The sequence below is a fragment of the Larimichthys crocea genome, unplaced genomic scaffold (assembly GCF_000972845.2).
Source record: "Larimichthys crocea isolate SSNF unplaced genomic scaffold, L_crocea_2.0 scaffold454, whole genome shotgun sequence".
NCBI classification, from domain to species: Eukaryota; Metazoa; Chordata; class Actinopteri; family Sciaenidae; genus Larimichthys; species Larimichthys crocea.
The window spans coordinates 2,167-14,567 of NW_020855915.1; the positions used below are offsets into that span (position 1 = coordinate 2,167).

Genomic DNA, 12,401 nt, shown 5'->3' on the forward strand with positions numbered 1-12,401 from the left:
GCACAGCGGCACGCAGACACTGTGCGACATGCTGTGCGACGTGTCAGCGACAACAGACGTTTCATTCATATCAGGACCAAAATACATTAACAACATATATCAACATATGTTTACATATATCAACATATAACAACATATATCAACATATGTTTACATATGTTAACATATGTAAACATATGTAAACATATATCAACATATAACAACATATGTTTACATATATCAACATATGTTTACATATAACAACATATGTTTACATATAACAACATATAACAACATATATTTGCATATATCAACATATGTTTACATATAACAACATATGTTTACATATATCAACATATGTTTACATATAACAACATATGTTTACATATATCAACATATATCAACATATGTTTACATATAACAACATATATTTACATATAACAACATATAACAACATATGTTTACATATAACAACATATAACAACACATATCAACATATGTTTACATATAACAACATATAACAACATATATTTACATATAACAACATATGTTAACATATATCAACATATGTTTACATATATCAACATATGTTTACATATAACAACATATGTTTACATATATCAACATATAACAACATATGTTTACATATATCAACATATATTTACATATAACAACATATGTTTACATATAACAACATATGTTAACATATGTTTACATATGTTTACATATATCAACATATAACAACACATGTTTACATATATCAACATATGTTTACATATTTCAACATACATGAACATATATTCACATATATTTACACATATCAACATATATCAACATATAACAACATATGTTTACATATGTTCAACACATATCAAAAGGCATGAACATATGTTTACATATATCAAAATATATGAACATATATTTACATATGTACATGTATATTGTATATTATATGTATATTTACATATGTATATGTTTACATGTATTTACATATATGCTTGTTACGAATAATATGTGTAAATATATGGACTTCTCTTTGTAACAGTACTGTAAACATTTCTTCTTTTCTTTAAATAAATAAATTACCTGAAATAAAATTAAGTAAAGTAAATTAAATTGCAGTAACATGAAGTAAACTGAACTGAAAAGTGAAGTGATTCATTAATGACTGTCCATTCAATCAGATGTTTTGTTTCAGTCCAGGTGTGTGAAATTAAACAGACTCTGTGTTTCTTATAAAATATTTTTATTTCAGCGCCGAGCTCCCAGAATTCATTCGGCTCATGTTTTACTAAGAAGCTTGAACTATTTACACAAAGCAGGGACGTGATTGGCTGACAGTAAAATGAAACAAACAGGAAGAAAAAGGCAAAACCTTCATACCTGCTGACCTCTGACCTCTACTGGCTCTAAAGCAGGTGATCTAGGAAGTGAAGCGAGGTCCCAGTCTGTCAGCAAAAAGTGAACGAAAGATCTGAACTTCTTTTAACTCTCTGCCTGAAGCCCACCGTCCTCTCTGCTGACGCAGTTTGTCAGTTCAATCTGGAGTCAGTCCACTTCATTTTCTTCACAGTGTAAACATGATGTGGACAGAGCCAACTTCAACAACTCTCCACATGAAAAACAAAGTAAACTGAAGTAAAGTGTCGCGACATGAAGTGAACTGAAGTGACATGAAGTGAACTGAAGTGACATGAAGTGAACTGAAGAGTCTTGGCATGAAGTGAGTTTAAGTGACATAAAATAACATAAAGTGACGTGAAGTGAATGGAAGTGAACTTGAAGTGGTGCTTGTTTTCTCTTCATGCTCCACACGGACGTGATCTGAATTAAAAGGACTTGAAGCATTTTTTAAAAACAGATTTTTTCTAACATTTTAACTTCATCTAATTCAGTTTGTCGGACTCTAAACTCAAACGTCCCGGTCCTTCACCTCTGACTCCACTTGACTGTCATTCTACTTCTTCTCTTCTTCTTTAGTTGTCTAGGTCTCAGGTGTTGGAGGTGGTGGTGGCACCACCTTCTTCTCCAACTTCGTGACTCTGTGTTTGAGTTTGCTGTGAGTGGCCTCGTGTTCGGCCAGCAGCCGAGCGTAACGAGTCTGCAGGACGTCCAGCGTGCTCGTCATCCGATCCACCTTCTCCTCGATCTCTTTGGGGTCGGGGCCCTGCGCTGCCACCTACAGGATGAGACCAAGTACTAGTTTAGCATTAGCATTGTTCAACGCCCTCTGCAGATGATTACAATGGTTCTGCTACAAGAACCTTCATTTGTTTGCTTGTCTCAGATCATGTGACCATACCTCCAGGTCCAACAGTCCGTCCTTCATCAGGATCTGCCTTCCCTTCTCCTCCAGCAGAGCTTTAGCATCAGGATACTCTGTTAACGCCTCCATCAGGTCGTCTTTGGAAAGACAGAAGAGGTCGGAGTAACCGATGCTCCTGATGTTGGCGGTCCTTCTGTTTCCCGCCTTACTGCCTGTTGAAGAACAAGATGGAAGGTCAGTAGAAACAACCTAATATGTTAAACGTCAATGACTCAAGTAAGAGAGAGTAATGGAGTATTTTCAGTGTGGTATGAGTACTTTTACTGAAGTAAAGGATCTGAACACTTCACCTTTTATAGCCAGGATGCTGATCTCACCAAAGTAGCTTCCATCACTCAGGACCACAAACTGCTTGATACCATCATCTGCGACAACGGCAAGTTTCCCCTCCTTGATGATGTACATCTCTCTGCCAATGTCGCCCTTCTTACAGATGTAGTCTCCTGGACTGTAGACCTGAGGCTGCAGCTTCAACACGAGCTCCACCAACAGACCGGCCTCGCAGTCCGCAAAGATACGAACCTGCACAACAACACGAGAGTCACCTGCTGTTTCCTCGTCAGCCTTACCTGATTATTTCATCTCTTAACTGTGAGCAGACCTTCTTGAGGGTGTCCAGGTGGACGTTGATGGCGATCTCAGCTCTCAGCTTGTCAGGCAGATACTTCAACACCTCCCTCTCATCCACTGCTTTCTTATTGGTCCACAGGAAGTCAAACCACTTGATCACCCTCTTCTCCAGGTCCTTAGTTACCTGGGTGGTGGACAAAAAGGTGGAGGAGGAGTTAGAGTTCAGATCTATGGTAGCGTTAATTTGGAAAGCTGCAATGAAACGTTGATGATCGACAGTGTTTGACAGAAACACAATTTGCAAAGTAAAAATAAATTGAACATGGTAATCTGTCAATGTTTCACTACATCCAGTCTGTCATCAATAACCTGAAATATAAATTGTAATGTTTTCTGGACAGAGTTCACCGTCGTGTCTGTATGGAGGACTGTGCAGGTCATGGTGACTTTTCCACATATACATTTATTGATTATTTCCCTGGTAAAGTTTCTAAAGATTTGACCTACAAACACTGCTATGGGAAGTTATGAAGTCTTTGAGTTTATTTACCTTTGAAACAAATCACACAAAGGCACTATACAGAAACAGAACCACTGACTAACGTACCTTTCGGAAGCTCATGTACTGTTTGATGGCGTCGATGCGAGCCTGGAAGTCGGCTCTGGCAGCGTTCATGTTGGTGATCATCGAACCAACGTTACCGACGATGGTGGCAAAGATCAACACGCCAACCTGGAACACAAAACACTCCAGTAAAGTAGCAATGCTTCAAAATGACAGGCACAGGACTCAAGTAAACACACTCATTTCTATTTAACAAAGTCCCAGGTATTTACTAAAGTCTGAAGTTCTACTCATGCTCAATAAATCTTTAATGAACGCTGTGCACTTGAAGTCTTTCATGTCAGAGCTGGTTTGTTGAGTATGTCTCCATACGTTTGTTGAACGTCCAGATCATAACTTTCCTGTATTTTATACATTTTGTTGTTTTTGTACAATTTGCATGGATACTAAAAAAAACAATTATTTAAGCCACACCCACCAGGAAGTCAGTGACAACGAAGAAGTACTCAGAGTTCTCCACGGGGGGCGGAGTTTCTCCAATGGTGGTGAGCGTCAGCGTGGACCAGTACATACTGTAGGCGTACTTCCTCACCAGACGACCAAACTCTGGATCTGACGGGTCAGGATACACGAACCTGTCAGAACCAAAACCTGAAGGGATCGGACAAGTCGAGCTGTTAGAGGCTTTTAGTGACCACAGATGAAAACAACCAGAGTCGGGATTCAAACTAGCAAACCTACCGACGGCTTTGGAGAAAGAGAAGTAAAGGCAGGCGTTCCAGTGGATGATGATGACAATGTACATGACAAGGTTGGAGATACGGAGAGCGTTGGGGTAGTTAGTCCTGGTTTCTGTCCTCTGGAAGAACTCCAACATCCTGAAACAAACAAACATTTGAACATGTTCAACAATTTTTGCTTCAGATGTGTCGAAGTTCATGTAAAAAATATAAAAAAAGAAGTATTTAGTCATGTTAACAGAGTGACAATGTCCTCTGCTTCTTTTATTTAAAAGTTTTCATCCATGTAATAATAATGTGTCCATATGGATGTATCACTCTCTGAAATGTTTGCATCATTGTTTTCTACTTTTACTTAAATAAAGAATCTGAGAACTCACAGAGAGGCCAACAAACTGTAACATGGTTTATAAGCTGCTAAAAAGACTTGATGTTTTTGTTCAACCTGTTGAATCTGAAGAGTTTGTTGAGGCGGATCTCGGGGTACTTGAGGCCGAAGACGAGGTACAGCAAGTCGGTGGGAATCATGGAGATCAGGTCCAGTTTGAACTGGAAGCTTTTCATGTAGCGCTCACGTAGCTTCTGCTCGTCCTTCACCAGAAGACCCTGCTCCAGGTAACCTCCACAAACACAAACACACACATACACACACAAGTTTGCATGTGTGCTAATTTAGCATGTATAATAAGTGCACCTGACTTGACCAACGATGGTTCATCATAGTTCAGAGTTTGAGGTACTGGTGAGCATCAGTACTGATATGTTCAACCCAAACACTATGTACCTTAAACAATCTGTTTGGTTGTATATATGTGTGTGTGTGTGTGTGTGTGTGTGTGATTGAGTGTGTTCACACTGGTTCTGGTTCTGAAGATCATGTCAGCAACGTAAACGCTGTCAGAGACAAAGTCCAGGATGAACCAGTAGACCACATAGTCAGTCTGCAGCTCCTCGAAACACGCCCTGACAAAAACACACAAACACACACATCATACAGCAAAGTGTGTGTTACTTAGAGTAACCCAAATCTGACATAGTGCGGACCAGAACCTGGAACTCTTTGACTTGGTAACTGAAATAATTTGGACCTAAACCTGGTACAGTAGTTGACTGACATTGTCTGATTGTTTGGACCCTCCTCTGTCAGCACACACAGCTGAACTCAAATGAAGGTAAAGGTATGATTAAGTTCAGGCTGGAAACTGAGTGTAGTCAGTGTGTTGGGGTTACCTGGCTATGATCAGGGTCCAGTTGTACATGACGGGGATGGTGATGATAGCCAGCCAGTAGTAGTAGGAGTTACTTGCCGGGTCGACCGCTGAGATCTCCTTCGGACTGGACAAATAAACAATAATGAATTATGATTTGTTGGCACCTTCCAGCCTCCATATGAACTCTTTACAATAAACTTCAGGCTCCAACATCCGATTCAGTGAATCCCAATAAATCAAACCTACGGCTCATCTTTCTTCTCCTTCTCCTTTTCTTTCTCCTTTTCTTCTTTCTCCTTCTGTTTCTTCTCCTTCCTCTCCTTTTTCTCCTGCTTCTCCTTCCTGAGAGCAAAGAGGACAGACAGATGAAAGAAGACTGATTTATTTATTTACAGGGATGTAAAGGAAGGATAGAACTCACTGCCTCTTCTCTTTTCTCTCTTTCTTCTCTTTCTTCTTTTTCTTCTTCTCCTCCCTGGAAGAAAACAGGAAACACATCACACAGCTACCTGACAATCCTTTGTACGTACTACAGGTGTTATATCACGAGTAACACACACACAGTGATGTATGATTTATTTAGTCGCACTGCTTCTGTCAAGAGGAAATCAAATTATGGTTGCTGTGTGTTGAACCTTGTGTGTTTTCATGTGTGTGTGTGTGTGCGTCTTACTCGTCCTCGTTGTTGTTGCTGTTGTTGACGTTAAACAGAATTCCTGGTCCGATTCTTTGAGCAGCTCTGGAACAAGGAAACCGATCAGACGACAGATGAACTTTACTTTGCATCTTATTCACCTCGTTAAACCAATTCTCCTTCAGCTGTGCTCCTTTACACCTTTTCAGCTTATGTCCTCCTCTGTAAGTCGCTTTGGATAAAAGCGTCTGCTAAATACAATGTAATGTAATGAACCTCCTCGAGGAACCATAGAACTTATTCAAGTACTACTAGAGCATCCCCAAAGGATTGAACCTCCTCAAGGACCCATCAAACTTCCTTGTGGCCTTGGATCCTTTACAGAACTACCAGAATCAACAGAACCCATCAAACGTCTTCATGTAGGATGGAGCTCTAGATCCTGTGAATCCACAGAGTTCCACAGAAACTCCCCAAAGACCCTAAAGACCTCCTTGTCAGCGGGCCAGGTAATTTCTTCACACACCCCTGAATCCTTCAAAAATGAAGACCTAATGAAAATCCACTAGATACTTCCTCCAGCATTGCCGGACTCTTCAGGCTGAATTCAGGGTACATGCGTAACAACTCACCTGTCCCCGTCCCTCACTTCACCTGACTCCTCCTCCATGCCTTCTTGAACAATGGTGGGCAGAGTTAACCTGGAGCTGGGAGGTGAGGCTGATGGAGCTACTTTGGCCATCAGGGTATTCTTTCCTCTGACTTCCTGTTCACAGAGAAAGACAGGGAGGACAGGGGGGGGGGGGTCTTGTAGCGAAGGATGTTCTGGTTTGATAATATTAACGTTAACGTAACTTCAAAGGCGTTTAATAGTTCCTGACTAAACTCTACGTGTCACGTGACATTCAGTCTTTTCCATTCACCAAATCTTCCCTTGGATCTGCTTCACAGGTTTTTTCTCTAATTCTCCTTTCGGTCGCTAAACTGAACCAGTGGTGGAATGTAACTAAGTACATTTACAAGTATCGTACGAGTACAGTGTGTTTGCATTACACATTTTTATACTTCTACTCCACTACATCCCACAGTTTTACTTTATACTTCACTGAATACTTTAGGTATTGTCTGCTAATAATACTCTAACTTCACTAAGGCTTTAAATGCAGTACTTTTACTTGTAGTGGAGTACTTGTACATGTTTCACCTCTCTCTTATTATTTAACATGATTATATATTTTTCTCTCTACCGTCACTTCATTATCTCTTTGACTCACCTGATAATCTGTCGCCCTTGGTTACGTGGCCTATATCCTCTGACTGCCCATCAAACTCATTGCCATGGAAATAGAGGAGTATCCCCCCGACACACACACACACACACACACTTTAAATCCTTTAAAGTTTGAAGTGTTGAGAGAAAAAAGTAGAAAACGAAGGGATTAGAGATGGTTTGGAGGATCCAGCAGTCGAAGAGTCTCCTCTGTCACCCTGACGAGGATAAAGGGATTAGAGGAGGGATGATAGTGTCTCAGATGGATCCACCCAGTTCCATATCTCATTGCACCTGCAGAGCTTTATTCCTGCTTGGAGCTTGGAGCACAGGAAATGTAGAACCAAACAATTATTAAGTCAAGTTATTTCTAATTCTGGACAGAAAAAAAAGCTTTCTTAAATTACATATAAATGTATGTTAAATGGCAAAAATGATCTGTAATTAAACATGTGACTCATTACATGAATGTTTATGTCTATATTAGAAATTTAAAAGGTGCATATAAAACTCATCCTGCAAAATTACAGAAATTATCTGTGAGTTTACAACCAAACTGTTTGTCTGTATTAAGAGTAAAAGGTTTGTCTTTGTAACAGACTGCTGCCAATCATTTGACCTCTAACTTTAATTTTATTACTGTTATTTATTTAATTTGTAAACCTTTTTTACAGTGTACTCTGTTACTCTGTTAGTTGAATTAAGAGACGGTCACTGGTTTTGTTAAATGAAAAGATGCGATGGTGTTTCTCATGAACGATGTGGAAGAAATCTGAAGGAAGGTGGCAGTGAAAAGGGAAACAAAGGAATAAATAACAGACAGAATAAAAAGGAAACAATGGAGGAAGCAGGGAGGAAAGAAAGAGGAGGCAGCGAAAAGTGAGGAGGGTCAGATTAGCAACAGTTCCTCTGATCCTTCTGAGTCAGCAGCGTTTAACAGGCAGCTCTGATAGGCTTACCGGGAATTACACCTGTGTGTGTGTGTGTGTGTGTGTTGATATTTTTAAAAACAGATATTTTGATCTTCATCTGCTTCTTCAAGCTTCATTTCACAAAACACCTCTAAAACATTAAAATATTCAATGTTAAGAATGAATGAACTGGACTGTAACAGCTGATCTTTATTGTTGTTGTCGGTCATTTAGAGGATTCACTATTAAACTGACCATAATTAGGAGAACTTTGCTAATATGCATTACATATTAGGAAACCTTAAAGTCTGAGTTTTACATCATGGAGATTTACGATTTATGTCCCCACAAGGTGACAGTCCTCCTCAACCCAGAGTTCAGCTAACAACAGGACAAACTGGTTTTCTGCAGCCCAGCTTCAGTTATTAACAAGGGAAACACTCAGACATTGAACAGACCTCTGGGTCTCTCAGTTCATCTCTACTCAGTGGTTAACTGAATAAAACGTCACACTCTGACACGAGGTTTGTTTTGTAGTGTAGGTCTGTGCTTCACTTTGTTCTGTTACATATTTATAATGTATATAATGTATATAATGTGTTATAATGTGTTATAATGTATACATTATAACACTTTATAACACATATCTACATACATATATATCTACATATCTACATACATACATATCTACATACATATATATCTACATATAACATAAATACATATCTACATAGATATATCTACATATCTCCATACATACATATCTACATATCTACGTACATATCTACATATCTACGTACATATCTACACACATATATATCTACATACATATATATCTATATATCTACATACATATATATCTACATATCTTCATATCTACATATATATCTACATATCTACATACACATATATCTACATATCTACATGAATATAGATCCACATATCTACTACAGATCTACGTACATATTACTACATATCTAATACATTCTACATACATATATATCTACATATAATAGATCTACATACCAGTAATATCACATACATATCTATCTACATATCTACGTACAATATCTAATCACATATTCTATAATACATACATATATATCGTGCATATCTACATACATATCACGTACAATATATATCTATATCACGAAATATCGAATGATCTACATACATATATATCCAGTATCTACATACATATATATCTGCATATCTACATACAGTATCTACGTTACAATATATATCTACATATCGCTATACATATATATTGCAATACTACATAAAATAATATCTAACGTACATATATATTACATATCTAAACGTACATATATACATACATATATATCTACATATAACATACATATATATGCTGCATATACTACGAATCTAGCATATCATACGCTAGACTACATATCACTACATATCTACTACATATATATCTACATATCTACATACAAGATATATACATACATACTACATACATATATATCTACATATCTGACGTACATATCTAACATACTAATATATCTATCTATCTTAACTACATATTCCAGTATCTACATACATAGATATCTACATATAACAGATATAAATACGGATATCTACATAGATATATCATACATAGTCCATACACATACACATATCTCATAACTATACGTACATATATACTAAATATCTACGTACATATCTAACAATACATATGATACTACATAAGCTACATACATAATATCTCATATCTACATACATATTACTAGTATCTCTACATAATACTACAGCACTATGATATCTACATATCTACATAGCACTATAATCTACATATCTCATACATACAGTATCTACATACATATAATTCGTCACATATCTCGTACATACCGATACTACATATAGGCTACATACATACTATCTACACATATATAGGCTACATATCTAATACATATCAATAGATAGTCTACATAGTATACTACTACAATATACTAACATACTACTCGAGCATATCTACAATATACACATACATATATTCATATCTAAACATATAATCACTAGTTCATAGCAATAATCTACATAATCACATACTATAACCGACATAATCAATACATATTCTACAACATATACATGCTACGACTAACTACATAGATTATCTACATATCTAAATCATATCTAAAATAGAATTCACATCTATATATATATATATTATAGATATATATAGATCATATATATATATATATAGATATATGTATGATATACACAACACAACCACAACAACATACATATATATCTAACATATCTAACTACATATATACTTACATATTTACAACATATGTAACATACATATGTACATACATATATATCACAATATAATCCCACATTCTACATACAGATATATCTACATACATATCTACATACTATATAGCTACTATCTACATACATACATAAAGGTATAAATCTTCTACTACATTTCTACAATCTAAGCAATACAATATGTACAATACATATATAATCTACACACAATAGCGACATACATACATATACAACAAACACAGAAATAGCGACTACATATAATATCTAACATAGCTAGCATACATATAATGTACAATATCTACATACAACATAGAGCTACACATATCTACTACATACAATGCTACACATACATATATATCTACCTACATATCTACGTGCATATCTACATACAAATTATATCTAACATAGCTAAATCTACATACATAATATATTACATAATCTACGTACATATCTACATATACATAATATCTACATACTAAAATAGACGTACAAATCTACATACAACATTATTCTACATATCTACATACATTATATCCTGCATAGCTACAGACAATAGCTACGTAATATATATCTACATAATCTACGTACATATCTAAAACTACATATATATCTACATAATCTACATACATAGGTACTAATACCAGAGATAGCGGTACTAGTGCTACAGACTACCTACAGTACAGATCGTACATACATATAATCACATATGCTACATACATATATCTACATACAATATATCTACATATGCTACAACTAACAGCTCTACTACATATATATGCTAATAGTACACAGACTAATACTATATACGACATAGACTACATATAATCTACATATCTCCATACATACATATCTACTATCTTACGTACATATCTACATATCTACGTACAATATCTACACACATTATATCAACATACATTATATAGCTAATATATCTAAATACTATATATCTACATATCTTCATATCTAAAACATAATATCTAACAATCGACATACACATATATCTACATATTCTACATAAATACATATCTACATCAATATAGCTACATGATCTATGACAGTATCTACAGACTATAGATCTAAATATCTAAATACATATCTACATACATATATAATCTAACATAATCGACATAAATACATAATATACATACAGAATATCGGACTACATATCTACAAATACAGATAGATCTGACATATGTACTACATTATATCTACATATATATCTACAATATTACGTAACATATCTACTACATATATATCTAACATTTCTAATTCCTAACTAACATTTCTACGTAGCATATCTACATAACGTAGATATCTACAAGCTACATATATAAATCTAAAATATCTACATATCTAAAATCTACGTACATATATACATATAATACGCACATATAGATCTACATATCTACAGATCTACATATCTAGCATCTAACAAATAAATACAATACATACATACTCATACATACATACTTCTACATATAATATTATAATCTAACATATCTAAACAACATATCGACATACGTATATATCTACTACATATCTACATACATATAGAGCGAAATTCTACGTAAGATCTACATACATATATATCTAGATCGACATATCTACGTACATTCTACATACATATATATCTAAATATCTATACGTACATATCTACATACATCTATAATCCTACATAACATCTAACATAGCCACGTACATATATACATACATATATAGCTACATAATCTACTACATATCTTATACATACATATATATCGAACATATATAATCTATATCTACATATCATAAGTACATATATACATACATACAGATATATCCTACATATCTACGACATACATATCTTACATACATATATATCTAACATACAATAGAATAGCTAACATATATATATATA

General features: G+C 35.5%; 1 protein-coding gene across 1 annotated transcript; it reads right to left on the reverse strand.

Annotated features, from left to right (window-relative positions):
* Nucleotides 1-1,283: 1,283 nt before the first annotated feature.
* Nucleotides 1,284-7,355, reverse strand: cnga1b (cyclic nucleotide gated channel subunit alpha 1b). Its single transcript, XM_010750607.3, has 15 exons — nt 7,300-7,355; nt 6,658-6,791; nt 6,065-6,130; nt 5,813-5,866; nt 5,638-5,733; nt 5,411-5,515; nt 5,037-5,143; nt 4,626-4,800; nt 4,182-4,318; nt 3,919-4,091; nt 3,483-3,608; nt 2,907-3,059; nt 2,596-2,827; nt 2,282-2,457; nt 1,284-2,158 (listed from the first exon to the last, which is right to left on the reverse strand). Exons 2-15 carry the CDS (start codon nt 6,765-6,767, stop codon nt 1,964-1,966), a joined length of 1,905 nt encoding a protein of 634 aa, XP_010748909.1. The 5' UTR covers nt 6,768-6,791; nt 7,300-7,355; the 3' UTR covers nt 1,284-1,963.
* Between the last annotated feature and the right edge of the window lie 5,046 nt (nt 7,356-12,401).

Coding starts and splice junctions, on each gene's coding strand:
- cnga1b (XM_010750607.3), bottom strand. CDS start 6,767: ATGGCCAAAGTAGCTCCATCAGCCTCACCTCCCAGCTCCAGGTTAACT. Junction 5,867..6,064: donor AGCAACAACAACGAGGACGA/GTAAGACGCACA, acceptor GTTTTCTTCCAG/GGAGGAGAAGAAGAAAAAGA. Junction 5,734..5,812: donor GAGAGAAAAGAGAAGAGGCA/GTGAGTTCTATC, acceptor CTTTGCTCTCAG/GAAGGAGAAGCAGGAGAAAA.